The following is a 26,835-nucleotide window of genomic DNA, read 5'->3' as shown; positions in this document are numbered from 1 at the left end:
TCTCCTTTCCTTTGTTCTCATCCTCTCTTCTCTGTATATTGTCACTTTCTTCCTACCTTGTGCCCTTCTTATCCTCTGTCCTCCCCTCTCCCTTCCCCTGCCCTCCTCTTCTGTCATCTCTTCTCCTGAGGACCAAGGGAGAGGCAGAAGAGGCACCTGCCTTGGACATTGTGCTTGGTGGGGGGGAGGGGGGGGCACTGTGCAGGACTGAGCTGTCAAAATGTTTGTGGCTTTCCCTGTGAAAGAGCCCCCCATTCTCTATTAGGAGCTCTGTGTGGTCCTATCATAGAGCTCCGATGATTACACAGGGAGATCCGCCTTCTCCATGTGTACACTATAAGGCTGAGACTCCGTCCGTCTGACTGCATAGAATGAACATTAATATTGTTACAGTTATTAGTCTGTATATATAAAAAAAAGAGAAACAAAAAAAAAATAAAAACAAAGATGAAAAAAAAAATATATATATATATATGATTACCCCCTTAGTGATTATTAACTTCTTCATTCCCTTCTTTACCCAACACTTTTTTTTTCCATAATATTTTATTTGTTTTTTTGTAAACTTTTTATATTTGCATTCCTTCATGTTTGTAGCACCAAATGGAAACAATGTTTTGTACCAGAAAGATGATTCCAGTGCTGGAGACAAATCCCAGAATAACATTTCATTTTATTACCTCATTCATTCCTTTCCCGTATACCTGTATATATTTCATTCACTCTTTCTATATAAACTTATCTCTGGGCCTCTCCCTTCACCTCTCCTCTTCTCTCTTCTCTTCTACTCTTTCCATCCTCTCCTCTCTTTTCTTTTCTTTTCTTTTCCTTTCTTCTCTTCTCTATTTTCTTCTCTCCTCCCTTCTTTTCATCCTCTCATCTTTTCCTCTCCTGTCTCCTCTCCTCTCTTTTCCTCTCCTTTCTCCTCTCCTTTTTTCTTTCCTATTTTTCTAATCTTTTGTCCTCTCCACTCCTCTTTTCATCCTCTCCTTTCTCCTCTCTTTTCTTCTCCTTTACTCACTTTTTGTCTCCTTTTGCTTCTCCTCTCCTCTTTCATCCTCTTCTCTCTTTTCCTCTAATTTCTCCTCTCCTTTCTTCTTTCCTCTCTTTTTTTTATCCTCTCCTCACTTTTCCTCTGCTTTCTCCTCTCCTCTTTTGCTCTCATTTTTCCTCTCCTCTCCTCTCTTCTTCTATTTTATCCTCTCCTCACCTCTTTTCATCCTCTCCTTTTTTCTTTCTTCTCTCCTCTCTTTTCTTCTCATTTCTCCTCTCCTTTCTTCTTTCCTCTCTTTTTTTATCCTCTCCTCACTTTTCCTATGCTTTCTCCTCTCCTCTTTTGCTCTCATTTTTCCTCTCCTCTCCTCTCTTCTTCTATTTTATCCTCTCCTCACCTCTTTTCATCCTCTCCTTTTTTCTTTCTTCTCTCCTCTCTCTTCCTCTCATTTCTCCTCTTTTCTTGTTTCTTCTCTCCTCTTTTCATACTCTCCTCTCTTTTCCTTTCATTCTCATCTCCTCTCCTCTCCTCTCCTCTCTTTTCCTCTCATTTCTTCTCTCCTCTCTTTTCTTGTCTCCCTTTTTTTCCTCTTCTTTCTCCTCTGCTCTCATTTCCTCTTCTCTCATTTCTTCTCCTTTCTTCTTTGCTCACTTTTTCTCTCCTTTCCCCTCTCCTCTTCTCTTTTCATCCTCTCCTCTGTTCCTCTCCTTTTCTCTTTTCTACTCTCTTTTCCTCTATTTTCTCCTCTCTTCTCATTTCCTTTTTTTTCTCCTCTCCTCTCTTTGCATTTTCTATACTCTTTCTCCTCTCCTCCTCTATTTCTCCTTTCCTCTTCTCTCCTCCACGGTTTCCATTCTTTCCTTATTTCCTCTCATCTTTTCTCATCTCCTCTCTTTTTTTTTTTCCCTTTCCTCACTTTTCCTCTCCTTTCTCCTCTCTTCTCTTCTCCTTTCTTCCTCTCCTTTCTCTTCTATTCTCTTTTCCTGTTATTTCTCCTCTCTTTTTTTTTTTTTTTCTCCTTTCCTCACTTTTCCTCTCCTTTCCTCTTCTCTCCGCTACTGTTTCCATCCTTTCCTCTTTTCCTCTCTTTTCTCCTCTCTTCTTTTCTCCTCTCTTCTTTTCTCCTCTCTTCTTTTCTCCTCTCCTATCTCCTCTCTTCTTCTCCTTTCTCCCCTCTTCTCTTTTCCTTTTCTTTCTCCTCTCCTCTTTTCATCTTCTTTCTCCTCTTCTTCTTTCTCCTTCTCTTTCTCTTCTCTTTGCATTCTCTCTACTCTCTTTTTCCTTTCCTCACTTTCCTCTCCTTTCTCCTCTACTATTTCCACCCTTTCCTCTTTTCTTTTACTCTCCTCTCTTCTCCTCTCTTTTCTTCTCCTTTCCTCACTTTTCCTCTCCTTTTCATCCTTTTCCTCTTTTCCTCTCCTTTCGCCTTTCCTCTCTTCTCGTCTCCTCTCTTTCTTTTTCTCCTTTTCTCACTTTTCCTCTCCTCTTTCTCTACTCCTCTCTTTTTCAAACAATTAATTATTAATCAGTAAATTATTTGATAATGAATTGATCACCCAAATCAGGCACATCGCAGACATTGTCACCATTCCTGTGTACCAATAGACATCTATACAGGGAATCACAAACTATTGCAGTAGTATCAGTTATCTAACAATGGATAGAAAAGGGTTGAACCCTCACTGGGATGATAGGAGTTGAAATCAGACCCTGTGTATGATCCGTGTGATACGATGCCGGATGTTATCTTGCAGGCCGCTCTGTGCACACCCGAACGCCGACTACAAGAAGACAGTCGCAGTGTCCCGGTAACAGTGACCTCCAGCCGACACGACAGGGTCCTCCTCTTCAGCGATTACCTCGTCTTCCTGCAGGTATGTTGGCTAATCAAAACTTAGACGGGTGTTCACCTTTCAAAAGAAAGAAACAACTTAAGGGATGTCATGGTGACAGCAGTAGGGCTTTTTTTTTCTCAGAGAATACTTTCGGGAACTGCTCCCTTTTAAGTCACCCTTTGACTCCGCCCCTTACCCAAGTCCAACCACCGTTCCTTGGTTCCACCCCTTACCCACCTCCCAATACTACTTTTAGAGAATACAGACCCAAGTATTATTTTGTGGTGCTAAGCAGTGGCGGCTGTTGCATTGGGGCCGCCCCCCCATCCATGCGTCCGGCCCCCTAATCTACATGCGGGGCGCCGGACGCATGGATTCCAATGGGTTTTTTTTTTCTTGAAGCATGTGATTCGAGCCAGAGGCTCTAATAGGCTTCAAAAAAAGGGTGGACTCGGGGCGCAGAGCACTGTGCCCCGAGCCCACCCAGTTGTGTGACAATAGCGAATTAATATTCCCTATTATCACACTGATTCTCCTCCTGGCCAGTCAGGAAGCGGGTCCTGAGACCCGTTTCCGGATTGGCCAAAAGAAAAAGCCATGCTATTGGCCAAGGTGCGGAAGCGGAGGAGGAGGGAGGAGACTTAAGGGGAAGCCACCGCCATGGCTGCCTGCCCAGGGTGAGTGAGCCGGCGACTGGGGATGGGGGACAGTGCGGGCTGGAGCTGGTGGGGGACCGGGGGGGACAGTGTGGGCTGGAGCTGGTGTGGTCGGGGGGTATGGTGTGGTCTGTCTGTCGCCCCCCACCCCCAGCCCATGGAGCACCAGCCACCACTGGTATTTTGTATGGAAGTATTTTGTATGGAAGTATTTTGTATGGAAGTATTTTGTATCGAAGACAGTAAAGTATAGATCTAGCAACAATGGACACTCCAATGACAATATATCCACCCCAGCAATAATAGACTCCCAACAGCCAACATCAATAGACCCTTCAGCAGCCAGCAACAAAGACCCCTCCCTCAACAGTACATCCCTCCCAGTAACAATTGACCCCCTGCAACATAAGATGCACCCCCAGCAACAATAGATCCCTACCAGCAACAATAGACCCCCCCCTCCAAAAATAGATCCCTTCCAGCAACAAAAGGTTCCTCAGTAGCCAGCATCAATAGACCCCTTCCTCAACAGTACCTCCCTCCCAGCAACAACTGACCCCCAGCAACATAAGACCCACCCCCAGCAACAACCGACCCCTCGCGAGCAACAGCACTCCCCAGCAACAATAGACCCCCCTTCCTACACAAAAATAGATCCCCTCCAGCAACAATAGATCCCTCAGCAGCCAGCATCAATAGATCTTCCAGCACCTGCTATTACGTTGTAAGAATATTTAATAATATCTCGCTGTGCCTCCATTATGTCAGAATATTTATACTGCTCTGAATATAACAGTGTCTATTTATGTCAATAAGCAAAGATCTGTGAGGAAGGAGAATCTCAACTTATTTCCACAAATCAATATGTAGCAAATTATTTTTAATTGATTAATTTCTTTTTAAAAGCATATACCAATCTTAGTGAGTACAGTCTACAGTATGGAATATATAAAAATATTTATTCACAAGACATGTATTCACAATATATGATCAAACAGGAAATGACACAAAAAGATAACTCTACAGAAAATACTAACTTCAAACAATCAATGCAATGTGATGTTTATCCCAATAATGAAAGTGAAACAAAGTGAAAGCAAAATGAAAGCAAGATTACCTTTTCTCCAGGTATAGCATAAACCATAGGTAAGTGTTTTATATAAACAGACCACAATTGTCTGCAAATTGCATAGCCGAAAGTCACTTCAAAGCAGATGGAGTGAGAATAAGCCATGCAAAGCGGAAGACTAAAATCGCAAATAATGCGCTAAATCTGATATTAATAAAAATATATAAAAACAAAAATCAGCTTTTTAGAGAAAAATCTACTATGGTTTATACGGCTGGGATTGTAATCTCTTTACCCTTAAATATGCAATATAAAACATATAAGGAAGGAATAAACAATATTGAAAAATCAAATAACATAGCAAGGCATATTTACCACACTTAAGATGGCTGCTAGCTTCAAATGGTCGTTACCACAGTCCTAAGATGGCTGCCTTTATTAAGATGGTGGCTTCCCTCCAAGTTTCAGATAAATGATGGAGCAAGATGGGGTATGTAAAGATGAGTATATCGATGGATGTAGTAGTGTGTATAATGCAAGTGTAATGTATGTTGTGCAATGTCATGTGTCCTATCTCTCATCGGGGTTCTTCTTTTTATATGGTTTGAACAAAGGACTATTAAAATTACCATAAGTCAAACCCAGAGGGATGAAACATTATCCCCATTGGTTGGGATATTATATCCATTAACTGGTGAGGTCATAGTCATACCTCTCCTAATAACCCAATATTTTGTATAATAAAATTAAAGGATGATTTCTCTATATTTAAGCGAATGGGCGTGTGCGCCCCCGCAAGAGGTCCCACGAAGCAACGTACAGGTACGTCGTTTCGCGGGATGGAGCCAACCTACTGCAGTGGCTGGTAAGTAAGTGGTTAAAAAAATGGCAAAAAATAATAAAAAATAAAAATAAAAAACTACTGACACCAGTGGTAGAACTACCAGGGTCAACTTGCACCCAGGCCCTGGCTTTCCGCAGAGGGAAAGGCCCCCAGCTGGGGGTCAGGGGGACCGTTAGGGTCCTTTCACATGGGTGATCCAATCCGATCCACCTGTCAGTTTTTCAGGCGGACCTGATCGGGTGCTCCATGCATCCCTATGGGGCAGCGGGTGTCAGAGGAGACATCTCCGCTGACACCCGCTGCTATCCGCTTCTGATCCTGTCTGTGAAATCCGGACGGATGGAAACCCTATTTTACATCCGTCTGGAGGATCGGATCGGATAGGATGAGTAAGGACAGGTGGTCCGTTCTCATTCGATATCCCCATAGAGGAGAGCGGGGATCTGACAGCTCCGTCTCTGCACACAGAGCAGAGACGGAGCTGTCATCCGCCTGCTCAGCGGGGATCGGCGGATCGATCCCCCACTGAGCAGAACGGACCTCGTCGGACGGTGCGCCGTGTGAAAGGACCATTAATGTTTTTTTGCACTGGAGGTTCTAGTTACACCACTGATTGTATACATGCAGTACAAACCGGTCTGCAGCCAGTCAAACATAAAGCGGCTTTGGGGGGGGGGGTGGGACTCAAGGAAACTAAAGACACAAAATATCCTGGAGTGTACAAAGCAGTAGATTATGTCAACGTAAAACGGAAAACCCCTTTAAAGCACTTACTGTAAAGTTACCGCATTGTGTACAAAATACAGAATCACCTTTCAACAGATTCTAAGTAGAACATTCCTTCCAGTAACCAAAGCCAAGTGCAAATTCCTGAGCCATCCCCACATAGTGTGAGTGACCGCCGCTGGCCCTGTGACTCTTTATACTTAAAGCGGTATTAACCACTTTACCACCGGAGGATTTTGCTGTCTTACGTCCAGGCCACTTTTTGCGATTCGGCGCTGTGCAATTTTAACTGACAATTGCGCGGTCTTGCGACGCCGTACCCAAACAAAATTTACGTCCTTTTTTTTCCACAAACAGAGCTTTTTTTTGTTGGTGTTTGATCACCTGTGCGATTTTTACTTTTTGTGCAATAAACAAAAAAAGAGCGTAAATTTTGAAAAAATAACAATATTTTTCAAATTTTTTTATATGAAATTCCCCCCCAAAAAAATGTAAAAATCTAATTTTTTTTAATTTTTGGCCAGTTTGTTTTCTGCTACCTATGTTTGGTAAAAAAAATCACAAAAAGCGTATTTTGATTGGTTTGTGCAAAAGTTATTGCACAAAAAATGAAAGAAAAAAGATTTCTGTCATTTTTGGTGTTTTTTTTTTTTAACGAGTAATGGCGGTGATCTGCGATTTTTTTTTTTTGCGGGACTGCGACTTTGTGGCGGACAGATCGGACCCTTGACTAACATTTTTGACACTTTTGGGGGTACCAGTGACATTACTGCAGTAATCAGTGCTATATATATATGCACTGTTACTGTAAAAATGACACTGGCAGGGAAGGGGTTAATTTTATTGGAGAGGGAGTTAATGTATGCCTGGTGCTTACTGACGTGTGTGGGGGGAGGTGACTGAGTGAGTCAGGGACAGATCGCATGTTCAGCTATGCTGAACCCTGCAATCTGTCACTGTTTGTCACTTAGGAGATCCGCCCGCTCTGTTTACACAAGCGGGCAGATCTCCTCACTCGATTCCCCGACGATCGGGGAAGAGCGGCGGCAATCGCCGCCGCTCCTCCCCTGGCCCGACTCCCGCTGTGAATGAAAAAAAAGGACGAAACAGAAAGTAAAAAGCCCAAAAAAGAAAATGAATGCAGCCACTACATCTACAGGTCCATCTCATAAAATTAGAACATCATCAAAAAGTTATTATCTTTAGTAATTCAATTCAAAAAGTGAAATTCGTATATTTTATAGAGTGTAATAAATTGGCGTTAATCGCCAATAGTACCTGCGCAAATGGAAGAATGTGAGAAATAATCAAAAATGCGTATTAAATTAAATTAAATCTGTATAGTGCAATATATAAAGGTGCATAAGTGACACAATTATATGTTGGTATATAACCAAAAATGAGGGGGCTGCAACAAAACCGTGAAAACTTATAAGTGAAATAAGACTACACCTGTGACCTGAAGTGTACAATGCTGCGCTCACCTATAGTGCACTAAATTTAGTGCACTTTAGGTGAGCGCAGCATTGTACACTTCAGGTGTAGTTTTATTTCATATACTTTATATAGATGTGTTACACACAGAGTGATAGATTTCAAGCATTTCTTTCTTTTATTTGGATGATTATGGCTTACAGCTAGTGACACCCCAAAATTCAGTATCTCAGAAAATAAGAATATTATATAAGCAGGACTGGCCCAAGACATTGTGCTGCCTGGGTCCAAGAATGAAGGGCCCCAACATCCATTATTTTATATCATGATATTCAAAATTAAAATAACATTTATCAGGAAGTGAGACAGGGGCGTAACTACAGGGGTTGCAGGGGTTGCAATCGCAACCGGGCCCCATGCTCAAGAGGGCCCATGTGGCTCCCCTGTACACCTGAATAGGAGGGGCGGTGGGGGCAGCATGTAGAGAAATCACTGTCCTCCTTTTTCCTTCTGTAGCTGCAGGAGGAAAATGGAGGAGATTAGTTCCTCTGTACGCTGCCCCCCGCCACTTCTCCTATCCAGTATACTTGTGTTCTGCTGTCTCTGGGCCCCTGTGTGCTCCCCTGGTCCCCCCTTCTGTGCTGCCCCCCCCCTTCAGAATTCTCCCTTCCCTCATTGTAATAAAGGGCCCCGCAACTAGAGTAAAGGTTCTAGTTACGCTTCTGAAGTGAGATATACATGCAACAGCACTGACGGTGGAAACTTTACACTGGACCTCGTGCAACTTGGATTGTGAGCCTCTCCACTCATCCTCCAGACCAGATTTGAGGAGCCATGTCATCTGCTGGTGTTGGTCCACTGTGTGTTATCAGGTCTAGAGTCAGTCAGCGCAGCCCTCTAGCAGGAAATTCTAGAGCACTTCATGCTTCCCTCTGCTGACCAGCTTTATGGAGATGCTGATTTCATCTTCCAGCAGGACTTGGCACCGCCCACACTGCCAAAATTACCAATACCTGGTCACATGATCATGGTATCACTGTGCTTGATTGGCCAGCAAACTCGCCTGACCTAAACTCCATAGAGAATCTGTGGGGTATTGTCAAGAAGAAGATGAGAGACACCAGACCCAACAATGCAGAAGAGCTGAAGGCCGCTATCAAAGAAACCTGGGCTTCCATAACACCTCAACAGTGCCACAGGTTGATCGCCTCCATGCCACACCGCATTGATGCAGTAATTCATGCAAAGGCGCCCCGACCAAGTATTGAGTGCATCCTATACTGTACATGGACAGACTTTTCACTAAGACAACATTTCTGTATTAAAAATCCTTTTTTTTATTGGTCTTATGTAATATTCTAATTTTTCGAGATACTGAATTTTGGGGTGTCACTCGCTGTGAGCCATAATCATCAATATTAAAAGAAAGAAATGCTTGAAATATATCACTCTGTGTGTAACACATCTATATAAAATATAGGAGTTTCACTTTTTGAATTGAATTACTGAAAAATTAACTTTTTGATGATATTCTAATTTTATGAGCTGCACCTGTAATGGTTGGTAAGCTGCAATACGAGGTGGTATCAAAAAGTTTCAAGACTAGTTTTGTAACATACCAACAGATGGCAGCACAAAGCTGCCTGCACAGTCACAGGAAGCACTGACCATAACTGACCACTGATCATAAGTCAGTGTGCCAAAAGACATTGTCCTGTGTACATCGGGAGCTGTACAACTGGTGCTGTTCTGACCATGTGCGTTACCATTTGCTATTTCATCATGGACAGCAAGTTAGAACAAAGAGCAAATGTGAAATGCTGTGTGAAGCTGCTTTGAGTGACATACATAATTGTTCTCAACGATCATCAAGTTGCCAAATGGTTCAGACATTTTTTGGGGTTGAGTTTGTTGAAGATCTTCCTGATCTCATATAGTCTACCACTGATGTTCTTCCGCTCTTGCGCTCCCCCCCCCCCCACCACAGCCCCCCTAATACTCACCTGAGCCCGATCTCGATCCAGCGATGTGCACGAGAGCCTCAGATGTCCAGGGACTCTATCTCCATATTGGCTGAGACATTGGCTCCCACTGCTGTCAATCACATCCAGTGAGCCAATGAGGAGAGCAGGGCTCAGAAGCAAGTATGCACCAGTGCCCCCATAGCTAGCAGCTTGCTACTGGGGGCACTGGTCATGGGGGAGGAGCCAGGAGCAGCAGTGGGGGACCCAAGAAGAAGAGGATTGGGGCTGCTCTGTGCAAAACCATTACACAGAGCAGGTATGACATTTTTTTTTTTTTTAAAAAGCCAAAATCTTTAATGCCACTTTAAATAAACCCATGTGAACGAGGCCTTAGGTTTGATGATTCTATGGTCCTGACTTCATAAGACTTTCTTCTCTTTCTTCTTTTTATTAAGGGGAATGACACGTACATGTATGACCTGAAGACGGTTTGGGTGGACAGCACAGCAAAACAAAAATCTGATCCCAACAAGTAAGGAGAATATTAATTCAGAATGACTCATTGGATGGTTGTGAATTATTGATTTTGGAGGATTGTCTCCTAAATGTTCCTTTGGGTGATCTTTTCAGGGGCAGTAAGGAAATTTAGGACTAAAGCCTCGTACACACGCAACGATTATCGGCTGACCGATCGGCCATCTTTTGTCCAGTGTTGTTGTGTTGGTTGAAATGTGCTCTAGACCTGCACTGGACTTTTGATGGCCAACAAAACCCAACTTCAGAAGTGATGTCATGTTCTGGTTTACTTTCCGTGTGTTTTTTCTTCTCTGAGCATGCCCAGTCTTGCTCATCTGATTTTTGTCTGCCGAAATCTGTACTAACTGATGTAAAATCGGCCATTGTGGTGACGGCCAACAAAAATTTTATAGCATGCACACCAGATTTTATTCGGCCGAAAAGTCGCAGTCGGTTGTCAGAAGCATCATACTAACAAGCCGACAATCGGCCGATCGGACGTTGGCCGAAAATTCACGGCCAACAATCCTTGCGTGTGTACGGGGCTTTAAGAATGAAAAACAATGTTGTAGTCTGTCGGACATAGACCGACAATATAGAGCTCCTCAGAGTATTTCCTTAGGTGATGTTTTCCAGGGTTTTTTAGGAATTTGGGATTAAAGAAGGATAATCAATGTAACCAATCTGATATAGACAGACAATATCGAGCTTCTCATAGCATTTATTTGGATGATGTTTAAGGGGTGGTAAGGAAATTTGGGAATAAAGAAAAAGTTACAATGTAGCCAATCTGATATCAACCGACAAGATAGATTTGTTTTGGGTGTTAGTTTAGGTGATACATTGTAGCACATCTGATATATAACGACAATATAGAGCGCCACAGGGCATTTTCTTGGGTGATGTTTTCCAGGATTAGTAAGGAACGTTTGGATTAAAGGAGATACATTGTAGCCAATCTGATATATATCAATATAAACCGACAATATAGAGCTCCTCCGGGCATTTGTTTTCCAGGGTTGGTTAGGAATTTGGAAATAAGGAAGGGGATACATTGTAAGGAGAATTGGGATTAAAGAACGAGATACAATGTAGCCAATCTGATATAGACAGACAATATAGAGCTTCTCATGGGTGTTCCCTTGGGTGATGTTTTCTACGATTGGTAATGAAAGTTATGATTAAAGAAGGAGATCCTATGTAGCTTGTTTGATATAGATCAGGCATGTCCAACCTGCGGCCCAAGGGCCGCATGCGGCCCAGAACCACATGCAATGCGGCCCACTGCCCCCTGACAATTATTTATTTTTTTTGCTGGGGAGGAAGGAAGTCGAGTCGGGGGCACGGCCACAGCGGCTTCCAACTAACTGTAGGCAGAGGCTGCCTCGCAGCCTCTGTCAATGATAGACAGCACATTGGTGACATCTATCATAGGAGCCGGTCCAGGAGGCAGGACTTCGTATAACAGCGGTCGCCGGGTAAGCGGGAGATCCCTGCTCTGTGTAATCCAGCGGCTCTCCTCTCTCTTCATTGCAGACTGCATTGGATGGGCACGCACTGGTGAGGCTACATTGGATGGGCACTGATCAGGCTGCATTGGATGGGCACGCACTGGTGAGGCTACATTGGATGGGCACTGATCAGGCTGCATTGGATGGGCACGCACTTGTGAGGCTACATTGGATGGGCACTGATCAGGCTGCATTGGATGGGCACGCACTTGTGAGGCTGCATTGGATGGGCACTGATCAGGCTGCATTGGATGGCCATGCACTTGTGAGGCTGCATTGGATGGGCACTGATCAGGCTGCATTGGATGGGCACGCACTGGTGAAGCTGCATTGGATGGGCATGCACTAGTGAGGCTGCATTGGATAGGCATGCAGGAAGCAGTGGCTCTACTCTTTACTGCAGCCGCTGCTTCCTCGAGCAGTACCCAAGGTCATGACCAGCAGTACCCGCACGACCAGCAGTAACCGCCAGCAGTCTGCAAAATAAGTAGAAAAGGTATGTGCATAAGCGTGTGTAAATTGTTGCAATATCTTTTTTAATAACTAATTGTGTTTTGTCATAATATGTCATGTCCTTTTTCACATATGTATGAAGGACATGACATTTTCAGGCTACCTAAGTCTTATGTGCTAGGGTTGCAACTATCCCCCAGCACATAACTGTAAATATCCCAGCATGTGCAGTGTTTCTGACTCCTCCCACCATGACCACTTCAAATCACTGAAGGGGTACTGGTGGTTAGAGTGTTCCTTTTACCACTTGCCGACTGCCTAACGCCGATCTACGTCGGCAGTCAGCCCCTCACAGGCAAAGTGACGTAGGGCTACGTCACTAGCTTGTGAGAGTCTAGGGAGCGAGCGCGCGCCCCCGGAGGCGCGCTCCCGCTCCCGCGTGGTCACGGACCCCCCCGCGCGTGTGACCAGAGGACCCGATGTCCGCCGGTCACTCGGCGATCGGCGGGGGAGAGGGAGAATGTCAGGCAGCTTGTGTAAACAAGCTGCCTGTCATTCTCCTCGCTGTAAAGACACTGATAAAACGGATCTACTATGTAGATCCGTTGATCAGTGTCCTTACAGCTCAAGCCACAGCCAATCACAGTAGAAAGCACGCCCCTAGGGATACACACAGCCCCTCCCTTCCAAATAAAGTTAACCCCTTCACAACCAGTGTATTTTTACAGTAACAGTGCATATGTATAGCACTGATTACTGTAGTAATGTCACTGGTAACCCCAAAAGTGTCACAAATGTCAGTCAAGGGTCCGATCTGTCCGCCCCAATGTCGCAGTACCGCAAAAAAATCGCAGATGGCCGCCATTACGCGTTAAAAAAAAAAACAACAAAAATGACAAAAATCTTTCCCTTTGTTAGTAAACGCGATAACTTTTGCGCAAACCAATCAAAATATGCTTTTTGCGATTTTTTTTACCAAACATAGGTAGCATAAAACAAATTGGCCGAAAATTTTAAAAAATTTTGATTTTTACTTTTTTTTGGGGGGGAATTTCATATAAAAAAAATGTGAAAAATATTGTTATTTTTGCAAAATTGACGCTCTTTTTTTGTTTATAGCGCGTGATCAAAAAAATCGCACAGGTGATCAAATACCACCAAAAGAAAGCTCTGTTTGTGGGAAAAAAAGGACGTCAAATTCGTTTAGGTACAGCGTCGCACGACCGCGCAATTGTCCGTTAAAGTCACGCAGTGCCGAATTGCAAAATACCCCCTGGTCAGGAAGGGGGTAAAATCTTCCGGGGCTTAAGTGGTTAATATCTCTCAGAAGAAGTAAACCTCTGTATACTGATTCCATTTCATTTGATCATCCTCTAGTTCTGTTAAATTAGTGGGGGGGGGGGGGTGCAGCGGCGTTTTATTACTTGTATACCTTGACTATAGTATATATTTTATATGCGGCCCGAGAAAATTTCTCTACACTCAATGTGGCCCAGAGAAGCCAAAAGGTTGGACACCCATGATTTATAGATAAACAGTATAGAGTACCTTCGGGTGTTTCTTTAGGTGGGGTTTCCCAGGGTTGGTAGGGAAATTTGGGATTAAGAAGGAGATACAGTGTAGCCAATCTGATATAGGTGGACAATATAGAGTTTCTTAGGTTGGTACTTTAGGTGATGTTTTCCAGGGTTGATTAGGAATTTGGGAACTAAGACGAAGATACATTGTAGCACATCTGATATATAACGACAATATAGAGTGCCACAGGGCATTTTCTTGGGTGATGTTTTCCTGGATTAATAAGGAACGTTTGGATTAAAGGAGATACATTGTAGCCAATCTGATATATATCAATATAAACCGACAATATAGAGCTCCTCCGGGCATTTCCTTGGGTGATGTTTTCCAGGATTAGTAAAGTAAATTGAGATTAAAGAAGGAGATACAATCTAGCAAATCTGATATAGGTGAACAATATAGAGTTCCTTAGGGTGTTTCTTTAGGTGATGTTTTCCAGGATTGGTTAGGAATTTGGGAATAAAGAATGAGATACATTGTAGCCAATCTGATTTATACCGACAACATAGAGCTCCTTAGAGGATTTCCTTGGGTGATGTTTTCCAGGACTAGTAAGGAACGTTGGGATTAAAGAAGGGGCTATGATATAGCCAATCTGATAAATACCGATTTATTGTATACTGACAATATAGAGCTCCTCAGGGTGTTTCCTTGGGTGATGTTTTCCAGGATTAGTATGGAAAATTGGTATTAAAGTAGGAGATACAATGTAACTGATCTGATATATAGACCGACTATAGATGTTCCTCAGGGTGTTTCCTTGGATGATGTTTTCCAGCGTTGATTAGGAAAGTTGGGAATAAAGAAGGAGGTTCTATGTAACCTCTCTGATAAAGATGAAGAATATACTGTAGAGCTCCTGATGGTGTTTCTTCGGGTGATCTTTTTCAGGGTTGGGTAGGAATTTGGGATTAAAGAAGGAGAAATTATGTTATTTATCTGGTATAGAGGGACACTATAGAGCTCCCTAGGGCATTTCCTTGGGTGATCTTATCGAGGATTAGTAAGGAAAGTTGGCATTAAAGGAAATACAATGTAGCCGATCTGATATAGACCGAAAATATGGAGCTCCTCAGGGTGTTTCCTTGGGTGCTGTTTTCTAGGGTTAATAATCAAAGTTGGAATTAAAGAAGGAGATTCTACACTATATTTTCAAAAGTATTGGGACACCTGCCAGTCTTAGTCCGTAGGGTTCAATATTGAGTTGGCCCACCCTTTGCAGCTATAGCAGCATCAACTCTTCTGGGAAGGCTGTCCACAAGGTTTAGGGTATCTATGGGAATGTTTGACCATTCTTCCAGAAGCGCATTTGTGAGGTCAGGCACTGATGTTGGAGAGAAGGCCTGGCTCGCAGTCTCCACTCTAATTCATCTCAAAGGTGTTCTATCAGGTTGAGGTCAAGACTCGCTTATCCATGTCTTTATGGACCTTGCTTTGTGCACTGGTCCAAATCATTTGGTGGAGGGGGGATTATGGTGTGGGGTTGTTTTTCAGGAGTTGAGCTTGGCTTCTTAGTTCCAGTGAAGGGAACTCATAAGGTGTCAGCATACCAAGACATTTTGGATAATTTCATGCTTTCAACTTTGTGGGAACAGTTTGGGGATGGCCCCTTCCTGTTCCAACATGACTGCGCACCAGTGCACAAAGCAAGGTCCATAAAGATCAGTGTTGGGGTAGTTACTCAAAAAATGTAACTAGTTACTAATTACTAGTTACTTCTGTAAATTGTAATGAGATTACTTTACTAGTTACTGCATTTGAAAAGTAACTTCACTACTTATTACTTTACTTTCCTCTTTCTTAATTGACCGTGTAGAAGAAGATACATGACCAGTGGCGGCCCGTGCATAGGGGGCGCCAGGGCGCCGCCCCCCCTACCCCTAAAAAAAAAAAGAAAAAAAAAAACGAAAAAAAAAAACAAAAAAACAAAAAACAAAACGAACAAATAAAGTTGTTCAAAAAAAAAATTGGGTTCGCCGGCCTGAACCCAAGGAACTGGTGGCTGGGGGGGGGGTGGGGTTACCTCCCAGAAGAGGCGCCGATTGGCTGCCTTCTGGGGAGGTAGGGGGGTATCCTGGGCGCAAGTCTTTGCGGTTGGACACCCCCACTTTCTGATATCCTGGCTGTGATTGGTCCAGTCTACAGCCTGGACCAATCATCATCCAGGATATCGCTGACGTCGCAATGGGGGCGGTGCCGGTGAGTGCGTCAATCACTCACCGTCACCGCCGCTCAGAGAAGAGGAGAGGCCGCCCGCCGGTTCCCGCCGCCGAGACGACGAGGGAGAAGGACCCGCCGCAGAAGAGGAGGAAGAAGCTGAGCCGCGCCGCCGCCAGGTAAGTTTGAACGGAGCACGCACGCTGACACTCTGCAATCATTGGGGTACAATGCTGTGGCGCTCTGTAATCATTGGGGGACAATGCTGTGGGCACTCTGCAATCATTGGGGGACAATGCTGTGGGCACTCTGCAATCATTGGGGGACAATGCTGTGGGCACTCTGCAATCATTGGGGGATAATGCTGTGGCACTCTGCAATCATTGAGGGACAATGCTGTGGCGCTCTGCAATCATTGGGGGACAATGCTGTGGGCACTCTGCAATCATTGGGGGACAATGCTGTGGCACTCTGCAATAATTGGGGGACAATGCTGTGGGCACTCTGCAATCATTGGGGGACAATGCTGTGGCACTCTGCAATCATTGGGGGACAATGCTGTGGGCACTCTGCAATCATTGGGGGACAATGCTGTGGCGCTCTGCAATCATTGGGGGACAATGCTGTGGCGCTCTGCAATCATTGGGGTACAATGCTGTGGCGCTCTGCAATCATTGGGGGACAATGCTGTGGCGCTCTGCAATCATTGGGGGACAATGCTGTGGCGCTCTGCAATCATTGGGGGACAATGCTGGCACTCTGCAATCATTGGGGGACAATGCTGTGGGCACTCTGCAATCATTGGGGGACAATGCTGTGGCGCTCTGCAATCATTGGGGGACAATGCTGTGGCGCTCTGCAGTGATTGGGGACAATGCTGTGGCGCTCTGCAGTGATTGGGGACAATGCTGTGGCGCTCTGCAGTGATTGGGGACAATGCTGTGGCGCTCTGCATTGAAAGGGGCTCGCACGCTGAACTCTGCATTGATGGGGGCACGGAACAGTTGCATTGAAGGGGGCACAGCACAGTTGCATTGAAGGGGGCATGCACGCTGAACTCTGCATTGTGGGGGCACAGCACAGTGTTCATTGCATTGAAGGGGGCACGGAACAGTTGCATTGAAGGGGGCACAGCACAGTTGCATTGAAGGGGGCATGCACGCTGAACTCTGCATTGTTGGGGCACAGCACAGTGTTTATTGCATTGAAGGGGGCACAGCACAGTGTTTATTGCATTGAAGGGGGCACAGCGCAGTGTTTATTGCATTGAAGGGGGCACAGCACAGTGTTTATTGCATTGAAGGGGGCACAGCACAGTGTTGCATTGAAGGGGGCATGCACGCTGAACTCTGCATTGTTGGGGCACAGCACAGAGTTCATTGCATTGAAGGGGGCACAGTGTTTATTGCATTGAAGGGGGCACAGCACAGTGTTTATTGCATTGAAGGGGGCACAGCACAGTGTTTATTGCATTGAAGGGGGCACAGCACAGTGTTTATTGCATTGAAGGGGGCACAGCGCAGTGTTTATTGCATTGAAGGGGGCACAGCACAGTGTTTATTGCATTGAAGGGGGCACAGCACAGTGTTGCATTGAAGGGGGCATGCACGCTGAACTCTGCATTGTTGGGGCACAGCACAGTGTTCATTGAATTGAAGGGGGCATAGCACAGTGTTTATTGCATTGAAGGGGGCACAGCACAGTGTTTATTGCATTGAAGGGGGCACAGCACATTGTTCATTGCATTAAAGGGGGCACAGCACAGTTGCATTGAAGGGGGCATGCACGCTGAACTCTGCATTGTGGGGGCACAGCACAGTGTTTATTGCATTGAAGGGGGCATAGCACAGTGTTTATTGCATTGAAGGGGGCACAGCACAATGTTCATTGCATTGAAGGGGGCACGCACGCTGAACTCTGCATTGAAGGGGGCATGTACACTGGTCTCTGCATTGAAAGGGGGCATGTACGCTGGTCACTGCATTGAAAGGGGGCATATACCATCTCCTGTACCATGACCTGTGACATGCCTATACCATATCTGTGCCATGCCTGTACCATCACCTGTGCCATGCCTGTACCATCACCTATGCCATGCCTGTACCATCACCTGTGCCATGCCTGTACCATCACCTATGCCATGCCCTTACCATCACCTGTGCCATGCCTGTACCATGACTTCAAAGTCACGCAATTTTTTACTGCGTTTTTTGACGTGAAGCAATACCTATTACATTTTTCTTTTTGCGCCCCCCCAAAAATTTTGAGCACCAGCCGCCACTGTACATGACACTCTTTCTGCATAGAGCTTATTGTATAAACACAGGCTTTGGGAAACATGAGAACAAAACCTGAAAAAACAGAATAAAACATAAAGTGCAACAAAAAGTCATAAACTTCATCCCTCTCTATTCTTCTAAATAACGATTGTATCGCACGGCTTGGGTAACGCAGGAAAGCGCCTTCCTATAGCCTAGTAAAGTAGTGTATTTACCCCCTATAGCCTAGTAAAGTAGTGTAGTTACCTCCTATAGCCTAGTAAAGTAGTGTAGTTACTTCCTATAGCCTAGTAAAGTAGTGTAGTTACCTCCTATAGCCTAGTAAAGTAGTGTAGTTACCCCCTATAGCCTAGTAAAGTAGTGTAGTTACCTCCTATAGCCTAGTAAAGTAGTGTAGTTACCTCCTATAGCCTAGTAAAGTAGTGTAGTTACTTCCTATAGTCTAGTAAAGTAGTGTAGTTACTTCCTATAGCCTAGTAAAGTAGTGTAGTTACTTCCTATAGTCTAGTAAAGTAGTGTAGTTACCTCCTATAGCCTAGTAAAGTAGTGTAGTTACTTCCTATAGTCTAGTAAAGTAGTGTAGTTACCTCCTATAGCCTAGTAAAGTAGTGTAGTTACTTCCTATAGCCTAGTAAAGTAGTGTAGTTACTTCCTATAGTCTAGTAAAGTAGTGTAGTTACCTCCTATAGCCTAGTAAAGTAGTGTAGTTACCTCCTATAGCCTAGTAAAGTAGTGTAGTTACTTCCTATAGTCTAGTAAAGTAGTGTAGTTACTTCCTATAGCCTAGTAAAGTAGTGTAGTTACTTCCTATAGTCTAGTAAAGTAGTGTAGTTACCCCCTATAGCCTAGTAAAGTAGTGTAGTTACTTCCTATAGCCTAGTAAAGTAGTGTAGTCACCTCCTATAGTCTAGTAAAGTAGTGTAGTTACTTCCTATAGTCTAGTAAAGTAGTGTAGTTACCAATATTAGTATCGTAACTAGTTACTTTACTTAGTTACCAAAAAAAGTAATGTAGTTACTGTAATTAGTTACTTTGTAACTAGTTACCCCCAACACTGATAAAGACATAGATGATCGAATTTAGAGTGGAGGAATTGACTGGCCTGCACAGAGCCCTGACCTCAACCCGATAGAACACCTTTGGGGTGAATGAGAGCGGACACAGCAAGCCAGTTCTTGTCCAACATCAATGTCTGACCTCACAAATGCTCTTTCCCGAAGACTGGTCAAACATTCCCATAGACACTCCTAAACCTTGTGGACAGCCTTCCCAGAAGAGTTGAAGCTGCAAAAGGTGGGCTTAGGGTTAGGGCGTCCATGGACGTCCTCCTGTGCTCGTGATTCCCTGCGGCGCACTCTGTGATTGCCAAATCCTTTGGACTCGGCTGACCACAGATCGGGGTAAAGGGCCAATCACAGCGGCCCTTTACCACATGACTAGCTGTCAACCAATGACAGCTGATCATAGAATGTAAACAGAAGCCAGTTATTGGCTTTTTTTTCAGCATGAGGAGAAAAGAAGAAAGCTGATAACCGGATTCTGTTAAAGTGACATCGGTCCCAACATTGCCCACCAGTACTGCTAGTCAGTGCCCAACAGCGCTGCTAATTTGTGCCCATTAGTGCCAGCTATCAGTGCCCATCAGTGCCCACCAGTGCCACCTATCACTGCCAATCAGTGCCATTCAATGCTGCCTATCATGCCAGCTAATTCAGTGCTTCCAACCGGGGCCCATCAGTGCCTCATAATCAGTGTCACCTCTCAGTGCTGTTTATCAGTGCCCATCAGTGCTGCTCATCAGTGCCACCTATCAGTGTCCATCAGTGCTCATCAGTGCCTCATAATCAGTGTCACCTATCAGTGCCGCCTATCAGTTCCTATGAGTGCTGTCTATCAGTGCAGCCTCATCAGCGCACATCAGTGAAGGAGGAAAATTACCTGTTTGCAAAATTTTATAAAAAAAAAATATTCACAAAATTTTCTTTTTTCCATTTGTGAAGCAAAAAATAAAAACCCAGCGATGATTAACCGCTTGCCGACTGCTCACAGTATATTTACTGCGGCAGTCAGCCCCTCACAGGCAGAGTGACGTAGATCTACGTCACTCGCCTGTGAGGCTCTGGGGAGCGAGCGCGCGCCCGCGGAGGCACGCTCCCGCTCCCACGCGGTCACGGACCCCCCCGCGCGTGTGACCAGCGGACCCGATGTCCGCCGGTCACTCGGCGATTGGCGGGGGAGAGGGAGAATGTCAGGCAGCTTGTGTAAACAAGCCACCTGTCATTCTCCTCGCTGTAAAAACACTGATCACATGGATCTACTATGTAGATCCGTTGATCAGTGTCCTTACAGCTCAAGTCACAGCCAATCACAGTAGAAAGCACGCCCCTAGGGACACACACAGCCCCTCCCTCCCAAATAAAGTTAACCCCTTCACTACCAGTGTATTTTTACAGTAACAGTGCATATGTATAGCACTGATTACTGTAGAAATGTCACTGGTAACCCCAAACGTGTCAAAAATGTCAGTCAATGGTCCGATCTGTCCGCCCCAATGTCGCAGTACCGCAAAAAAAAAAATCGCAGATCGCCGCCATTACACGTTAAAAAAAAAAAACACCAAAAATGACAAAAATCTTTCCCTTTGTTAGTAAACGCGATAACTTTTGCGCAAACCAATCAAAATACGCTTTTTGCGATTTTTTTTACCAAACATATGTAGCATAAAACAAATTGGCCGAAAATTTTAAAAAAATTTGATTTTACATTTTTTTGGGGGGGAATTTCATATAAAAAAATGGGAAAAATATTGTTATTTTTGCAAAATGTACGCTCTTTTTTTGTTTATAGCGCAAAAAGTAAAAATTGCACGGGTGATCAAATACCACCAAAAGAAAGCTCTGTTTGTGGGAAAAAAAGGACGCCAAATTCGTTTAGATACAGCGTCGCACGACCGCGCAATTGTCTGTTAAAGTCAAGCAGTGCCGAATCGCAAAATACCCCCTGGACGTTTAGCAGGAAAATCCTCCGGGGCTTAAGTGGTTAAATACCACCAAAGGAAAACTCTATTTGTGCGGAAAAAAAAATGTCCTTTGGGTACAGTGTTGCATTTTATCATTCAAAGTGTGACAGCGCTGAAAGCTGAAAATTGTCCTGGGCAGGAGGGGGGTGAAAGCTCTCAGTGGTAAATAACAATGGATAAATATATTGTATTAATAATAATAATAATAATAGTGAAATATATTTTGGTGATATGATGTTATGGTTTTGTTTTTTGTTTTGATTCAGCCACGTCTGGCGCGTTATCACTCCTGAGGAGGAATTTGTCCTTTGCACGAAAGAGCCGCAGCATAAGGTCAGCTGACTTCGCTATCCATTTCATTTAGCAATAAAAACTGATTTTCCAGGATCTCCAAACCGGCTTTTCTAGTTTCAGTGTTACGGAAAATATCCCGAGAGCCGCGACTCCGCCTTCACACTCTGCAAATATCAATGTTACATCATTCCTTCACACAAATCACTTCTAATCTTCTGTAAATATTCTTCTCACTTATCTCCAACACCAAGCCCAACGCCAGATCAGTAATGTCATCAGAATCCATTCCTCGTCATGTGTGCAGCCAATCCGAAAAGTATTCACGGCGCTTCACTTTTTCCACATCTTGTTATGTTACAGCCTTATTCTCAAATGGATTCAATTCATTATTTTCCTCAAAATCCTACAAACAATCCCCCAATAATGACAACGTGATAGAAGTTTGTTTAAAATATTTGCAAATTTATTAACCACTTCAGCCCCGGGAAGATTTTACCCCCTTCCTGACCAGGGCCTATTTTGCGATTCGGCACTGCGTGATTTTAACGGACAATTGGGCGGTCGTGCGACGCTGTACCCAAATAAAATTGATGTCCTTTTTTTCCCACAAACAGAGCTTTCTTTTGGTGGTATTTGATCACCTGTGCGATTTTTATTTTTTGCGCTATAAACAAAAAAATAGCGTCAATTTTGAAAAAAATAACAATATTTTTCACATTTTTTTTATATGAAATTCCCCAACAAAAATTTAAAAATCTAAATTTTTTAACATTTTAGGCCAATTTGTTTTCTGCTACATATTTTTGGTAAAAAAAATTGCAATAAGCGTATTTTAATTGGTTTGCGCAAAAGTTATTGTGTTTACTAACTAAGGGAAAGATTTCTGTCATTTTTATTGTTTTATTTTTTTTTTAACTAGTAATGGCGGCGATCTGCGATTTTTTTTTTTTGCGGGACTGCGACATTGCGGTGGACAGATCGGACCCCTGACTGCCATTTTTGACACTTTTGGGGGTACCAGTGACATTACTACAGTAATCAGTGCTATAAATATGCACTGTTACTGTAAAAATGACACTGGCAGGGAAGGGGTTAACTTTATTGGTGATCAAGGGGTTAAGTGTGTCCCTAGGGGCATGATTCTAACTGTAAATGGGCGTGGCTTGTGATATAACCACAGAGACATACGATCCTACATAGCAGGATCGTATGATCTCTGCAGTTACACCAGGGAGAATGACAGACGGCTTTGTTTACATCAGCCGCCTGCCTTTCTCCCTCTCCAGTGGGAGATTGCGAGTGGCCGGCGGACATCGGAGCCACCGGTCACTCGCGCGGGGATGGCCGTGAACGAGCGGGGGCGAGAGCCCACCTCCGGCTGCGCGCGCTCGCCCCCTGCAGGCTCCTGCGCGAGCGATGTAGTACTACATCACTTTGCCCAGGAGGGGCTGACTGCCAAAGTTAATATACTGTGGGCGGCTGACAAGTGGTTAAAAATAAAAAATCCCATGTACATAAGTATTCACACCCTTTGCCATGACACTCAAAATTGAGCTCAGGCGCATCCTGTTTCCACTGATCATCCTTGAGATGTTTCTACAACTTGATTGGAGTCCACCTGGTGTAAATTCAGTTGATTGGACATGATTTGGAAAGGCACACACCTGTCCATATAAAAGGTCCCACAGTTAACAGTGCATGTCAGAGCACAAACCAAGCCATGAAGTCCAAGGAATTGTCTGTAGACCTCAGAGACAGGATTGTATGGAGGCACAGATCTGGGGAAAGGTACATAAAAATGAATGCAGCATTGAAGGTCCCAATGAGCACAGTGGCCTCCAACATCTGTAAATGGAAGAAGTTTGGGACCACCAGGACTCTTCCTAGTATCACAGCCTTTGCCATGACACTCAAAATTGAGCTCAGGTGCATCCTGTTTCCACTGATCATCTTTGAGATGTTTCTACAACTTGATTTGAGTCCACATGTGGTGAATTCAGTTGATTGGACATGATTTTGAAAGGCACACGTCTGTCTGTATAAGGTCCCACAGTTAACAGTGCATGCCAGAGCACAAACCAAGCCATGAAGTCCAAGGAATTGTCTGTAGAACTCCAAGACAGAATTGTATGGAGGCACAGATCTGGGGGAGGGTACAGAAAAGTTTCTGTATTGATGGTCCCATACAGGGGCAGACTGACCATTCAGGGATTAGGGCACTGCCCGAGGGCCCTGGGTCAGTAGGGGGCCCCATGAGAGGCTACACACTACAGAAAGAAGCCAGGAACTTCCATGCAGGCTATGCTGTGGTAGATATTTAAATGCCCACTTTATGTGGCTGAGCTGCAATTTGTAGGTGGGGCTTTGTGTGGCTTGAGTGTGGACACAGGGGGCCCCATGATTTCTGATTGCCCGGGGGCCCCATAATTTCTGATTGCCCGGGGGCCCCATGAGTTGTCAGTCCACCCCTGGGTCCCAATGAGCACATTGGCCTCCATCATCTGTAAATGGAAGAAGTTTGGAATCACCAGGACTTTTCCAAGAGTGGGCCACCCGGCCAAACTGAGCGATCGGGGGAGAAGGGTCTTAGGGAGGTGACCAAGAACCCGATGGTCACTCTGACAGAACTCCAGTGTTTCTCTGTGGAGAGGGAAGAACCTTCTAGAACAGCTTTTCTCAACCTTTTCAACACAGAGGAATCCTTGAAATAAATTTCTGGTCTCAGGGAACCCCTGCTAAAAATGTAAAATCTACAACTCCTGATACATTAGTGTGACAGTCAGTGGGAAGAATGCTCCTTACTCTTGTCATCATTGGGAAGAATTACCCCCTTACAGATAGCTAAAAGGAACAATGGTGTCATTGGAAATGTATTTGAGAGGCAGAAATTGCCCATTGCTCAAGAAACCTCTAGCAACCCCAGGAGGAACCCTGGTTGAGAAAACCTGTTCTAGAAGAACATCCATCTCTGCAGCACTCCACCAATCAGGCCTGTATTGTAGAGTGGCCAGACAGAAGCCACTCCTCAGTAAAAGTCACATGACAGCCCACCTGGAGTTTGCCAAAAGGCACCTGAAGGACTCTCAGACCATGAGAAACAAAATTCTCTGCTCTGATGAAGCAAAGATTGAACTATCTGGCCTAAATGGCAAGCGTCATGTATGGAGGAAATCAGGTACCGCCCATCACCTGGTCATTACCATCCCTACAGTGAAGCATGGTGGTGGCAGCATCATGCTGTGGGGATGCTATTCAGGGGCAGGAACTGGGAGACTAGTCAGGATGGAGGGAAAGATGAATGCAGCAATGTACAGAGACATCCGTGATGAAAACCTGTTCTGGACCTCAGACTGGGGCGAAGGTTCATCTTCCAACAGGACAACGACCCTAAGCACACAGTCAAGATAACAAAGGAGTGCCTATGGGACAACTCTGTGAATGTCTTTGAGTGGCCCAGCCAGAGCCCAGACTTGAACACGATTGAACATCTCTGAATGGATCCAAAAATGGCTGAGCACCGACACTCCCCATCCAACCTGTAATTGGTGCCAAAGGGGCTTCAACAAAGTATTGAGCAAGGGGCTGTGATGCTTATGTACATGGGATTGTTTTTATTTTTAATTAATTTCCAAAGATTTCAAACAAACTTCTTTCTTGCAAAGGGACTGCTCTTGTCTCTGCCCCCCCTGTAGTTTTCTGTAGTGGGTGGGGCCTCCACAGCTCTTCTCTCTGCTCAGGCTAAGTACAGCCCAGTGATGATGTCACTGCTTCTTCTAAAATGTAATATCTGGGCTTGCGAAGGCATTTGTGCACACAAAGTAGATTTTGATATTCTTTTTGGCTATTGAGGAATTATCACTACATAATAAAATGATAATGTTCAGCTTTAAAAACATTTATGATACAAATAGTCATGTATGGATGGGGGAGAACACGGCTGATTTACAAAAACTGTAGAGTGCAAGATCTGGTGCATCTGTGCATGCTAGCCAATCAGCTTCTAGCTTCAGCTTGTTCAGTTAGGCTTTGAGAATAAAACCTGGAAGCTGATTGGTTTCTATGCAGAGCTGCACCTGATTTTGCACTCTTCAGTTTTAGTAAAATTTAGTTCACACCTGCAATGCTGCAGACTCCACACCTTTTCCCTTTGTCCACTAGGGGGAGTATTACTGACCATAACCTCAGTATGAACAACCACCCCTATGCTATTCGGTGCAGCAAGATCAGATGTTTTTTTTTTTTTTATTATTGATTACAAAAGATTGAATATATACAGGACCCCTGGCAATGTCTTCACCTGCTCATCTCTCCAGAAGGACAGCATCATTTTTGTTCAGGCAACACCCGGGGGTCACCTAATCATGCAAATCCTGGTTACTGTGCAGTTCTTGGCTGTGTTCACAAATGCCTGACACAGATCAGCCCCTGCTCTTACTTTGGACTCTTTCACAGGAGTGGACAGGTGGCGGTAAAGCTGTGAGGCTGCAGTTTTACTGCACCCCCCCCCCCCCTCCAACCACCTGCCTAAATTGTACCATTACAGCCGGATGGGACTGTATACATGCCGTGGCCATGATGCTTTGCTTTATGGCCATGGCAATTTTAATTCAGCCAGCAGAGCTTGAAAGGTGCCATCCTCCAGCTCCCAATTTCTCCTCAGTCCAGCATTAGAGGTTCACACTATTGCATGAGTACTACAGCGTATGAGCCCAGCCTGTATGCTGCCCCCTAGAGGGCATGTAATGCACAAGGTTGCAGTGTGGTGCGGTGGGCAGGGCTCCTGATAGGGGGGGGACCACCAGTCCACCTGTAGGGGGCCTGGGCACACAGGGGCAGGGCCGGCGCTACCACTAGGAAAGTTAGGCAGTCGCCTAGGGCGCACTGCCGCCTAGGGCGCCTGGCCACTGGTTTCCCCTTGGGCCCCAATAGCATAGGGAATTGGTGCAGTCGGGCAGAGGGGCAATTACAGAATGAGGACTTGTGCGGGTCTCTGCAGCAGCTGAAAGCCTGTTTCTCCCCCTCCTGCCAGCTTTCAGCTGCTGCGGGGAGAGACACAGACACAGGGCATCGTTCCTGCAATTGATTCTACCCCCCCCCCCCCCCACAACACTGCAGGCTTCCCTTTCATGTAAAAAAATAAGAAATTGTAAAAAAAGAAAAATAATAATTAAACATTGTAATAAAAATAAAATTACAATTTGTAAAATGCAGCCGGGAGAGACACAAACACAGGGCATTGTTCCTGTAATTGCTTCTCCAACGCCGATCCCAATCCCTGTTATGCCTGCTTCTGATCCCCCGCTCTCAACGTGCCCCCCTTTCACTGTGCCGCCCCCCCCTTACCGTGTGCCCCCCTTTCACTGTGCCTCCCCCCAGAGCGCTGCAGGCTTCCCTGTCTTGTATAAAAAAAAAAACAAATGCTAAAAAATAATAATAATTAGACATTGTAGTAAATAATTGTAAAACAATGTAAAATAAAATTCTAAAATTAACATTTAAAAAAATA

The 26,835-nt window shown here is 44.6% G+C and overlaps 1 protein-coding gene across 1 annotated transcript in view; it reads left to right on the top strand.

Annotated features, from left to right (window-relative positions):
• The window catches only part of ALS2CL (ALS2 C-terminal like), a 145,475-nt gene that overhangs the window by 33,114 nt on the left and 85,526 nt on the right, over nucleotides 1-26,835 (top strand). Inside the window, exons 7-9 of the mRNA XM_082259229.1 lie at nucleotides 2,749-2,868; nucleotides 9,978-10,054; nucleotides 21,302-21,368. Coding sequence (XP_082115355.1) covers nucleotides 2,749-2,868; nucleotides 9,978-10,054; nucleotides 21,302-21,368 — 264 coding nt within the window. The remainder of the gene's footprint in view (nucleotides 1-2,748; nucleotides 2,869-9,977; nucleotides 10,055-21,301; nucleotides 21,369-26,835) is intronic.

Source organism: Pelophylax lessonae (assembly GCF_965119305.1).
Source record: "Pelophylax lessonae genome assembly, chromosome: 5".
In the NCBI taxonomy this organism is placed as follows: domain Eukaryota; kingdom Metazoa; phylum Chordata; class Amphibia; order Anura; family Ranidae; genus Pelophylax; species Pelophylax lessonae.
This window is presented reverse-complemented; position numbering and strand designations above follow the sequence as displayed.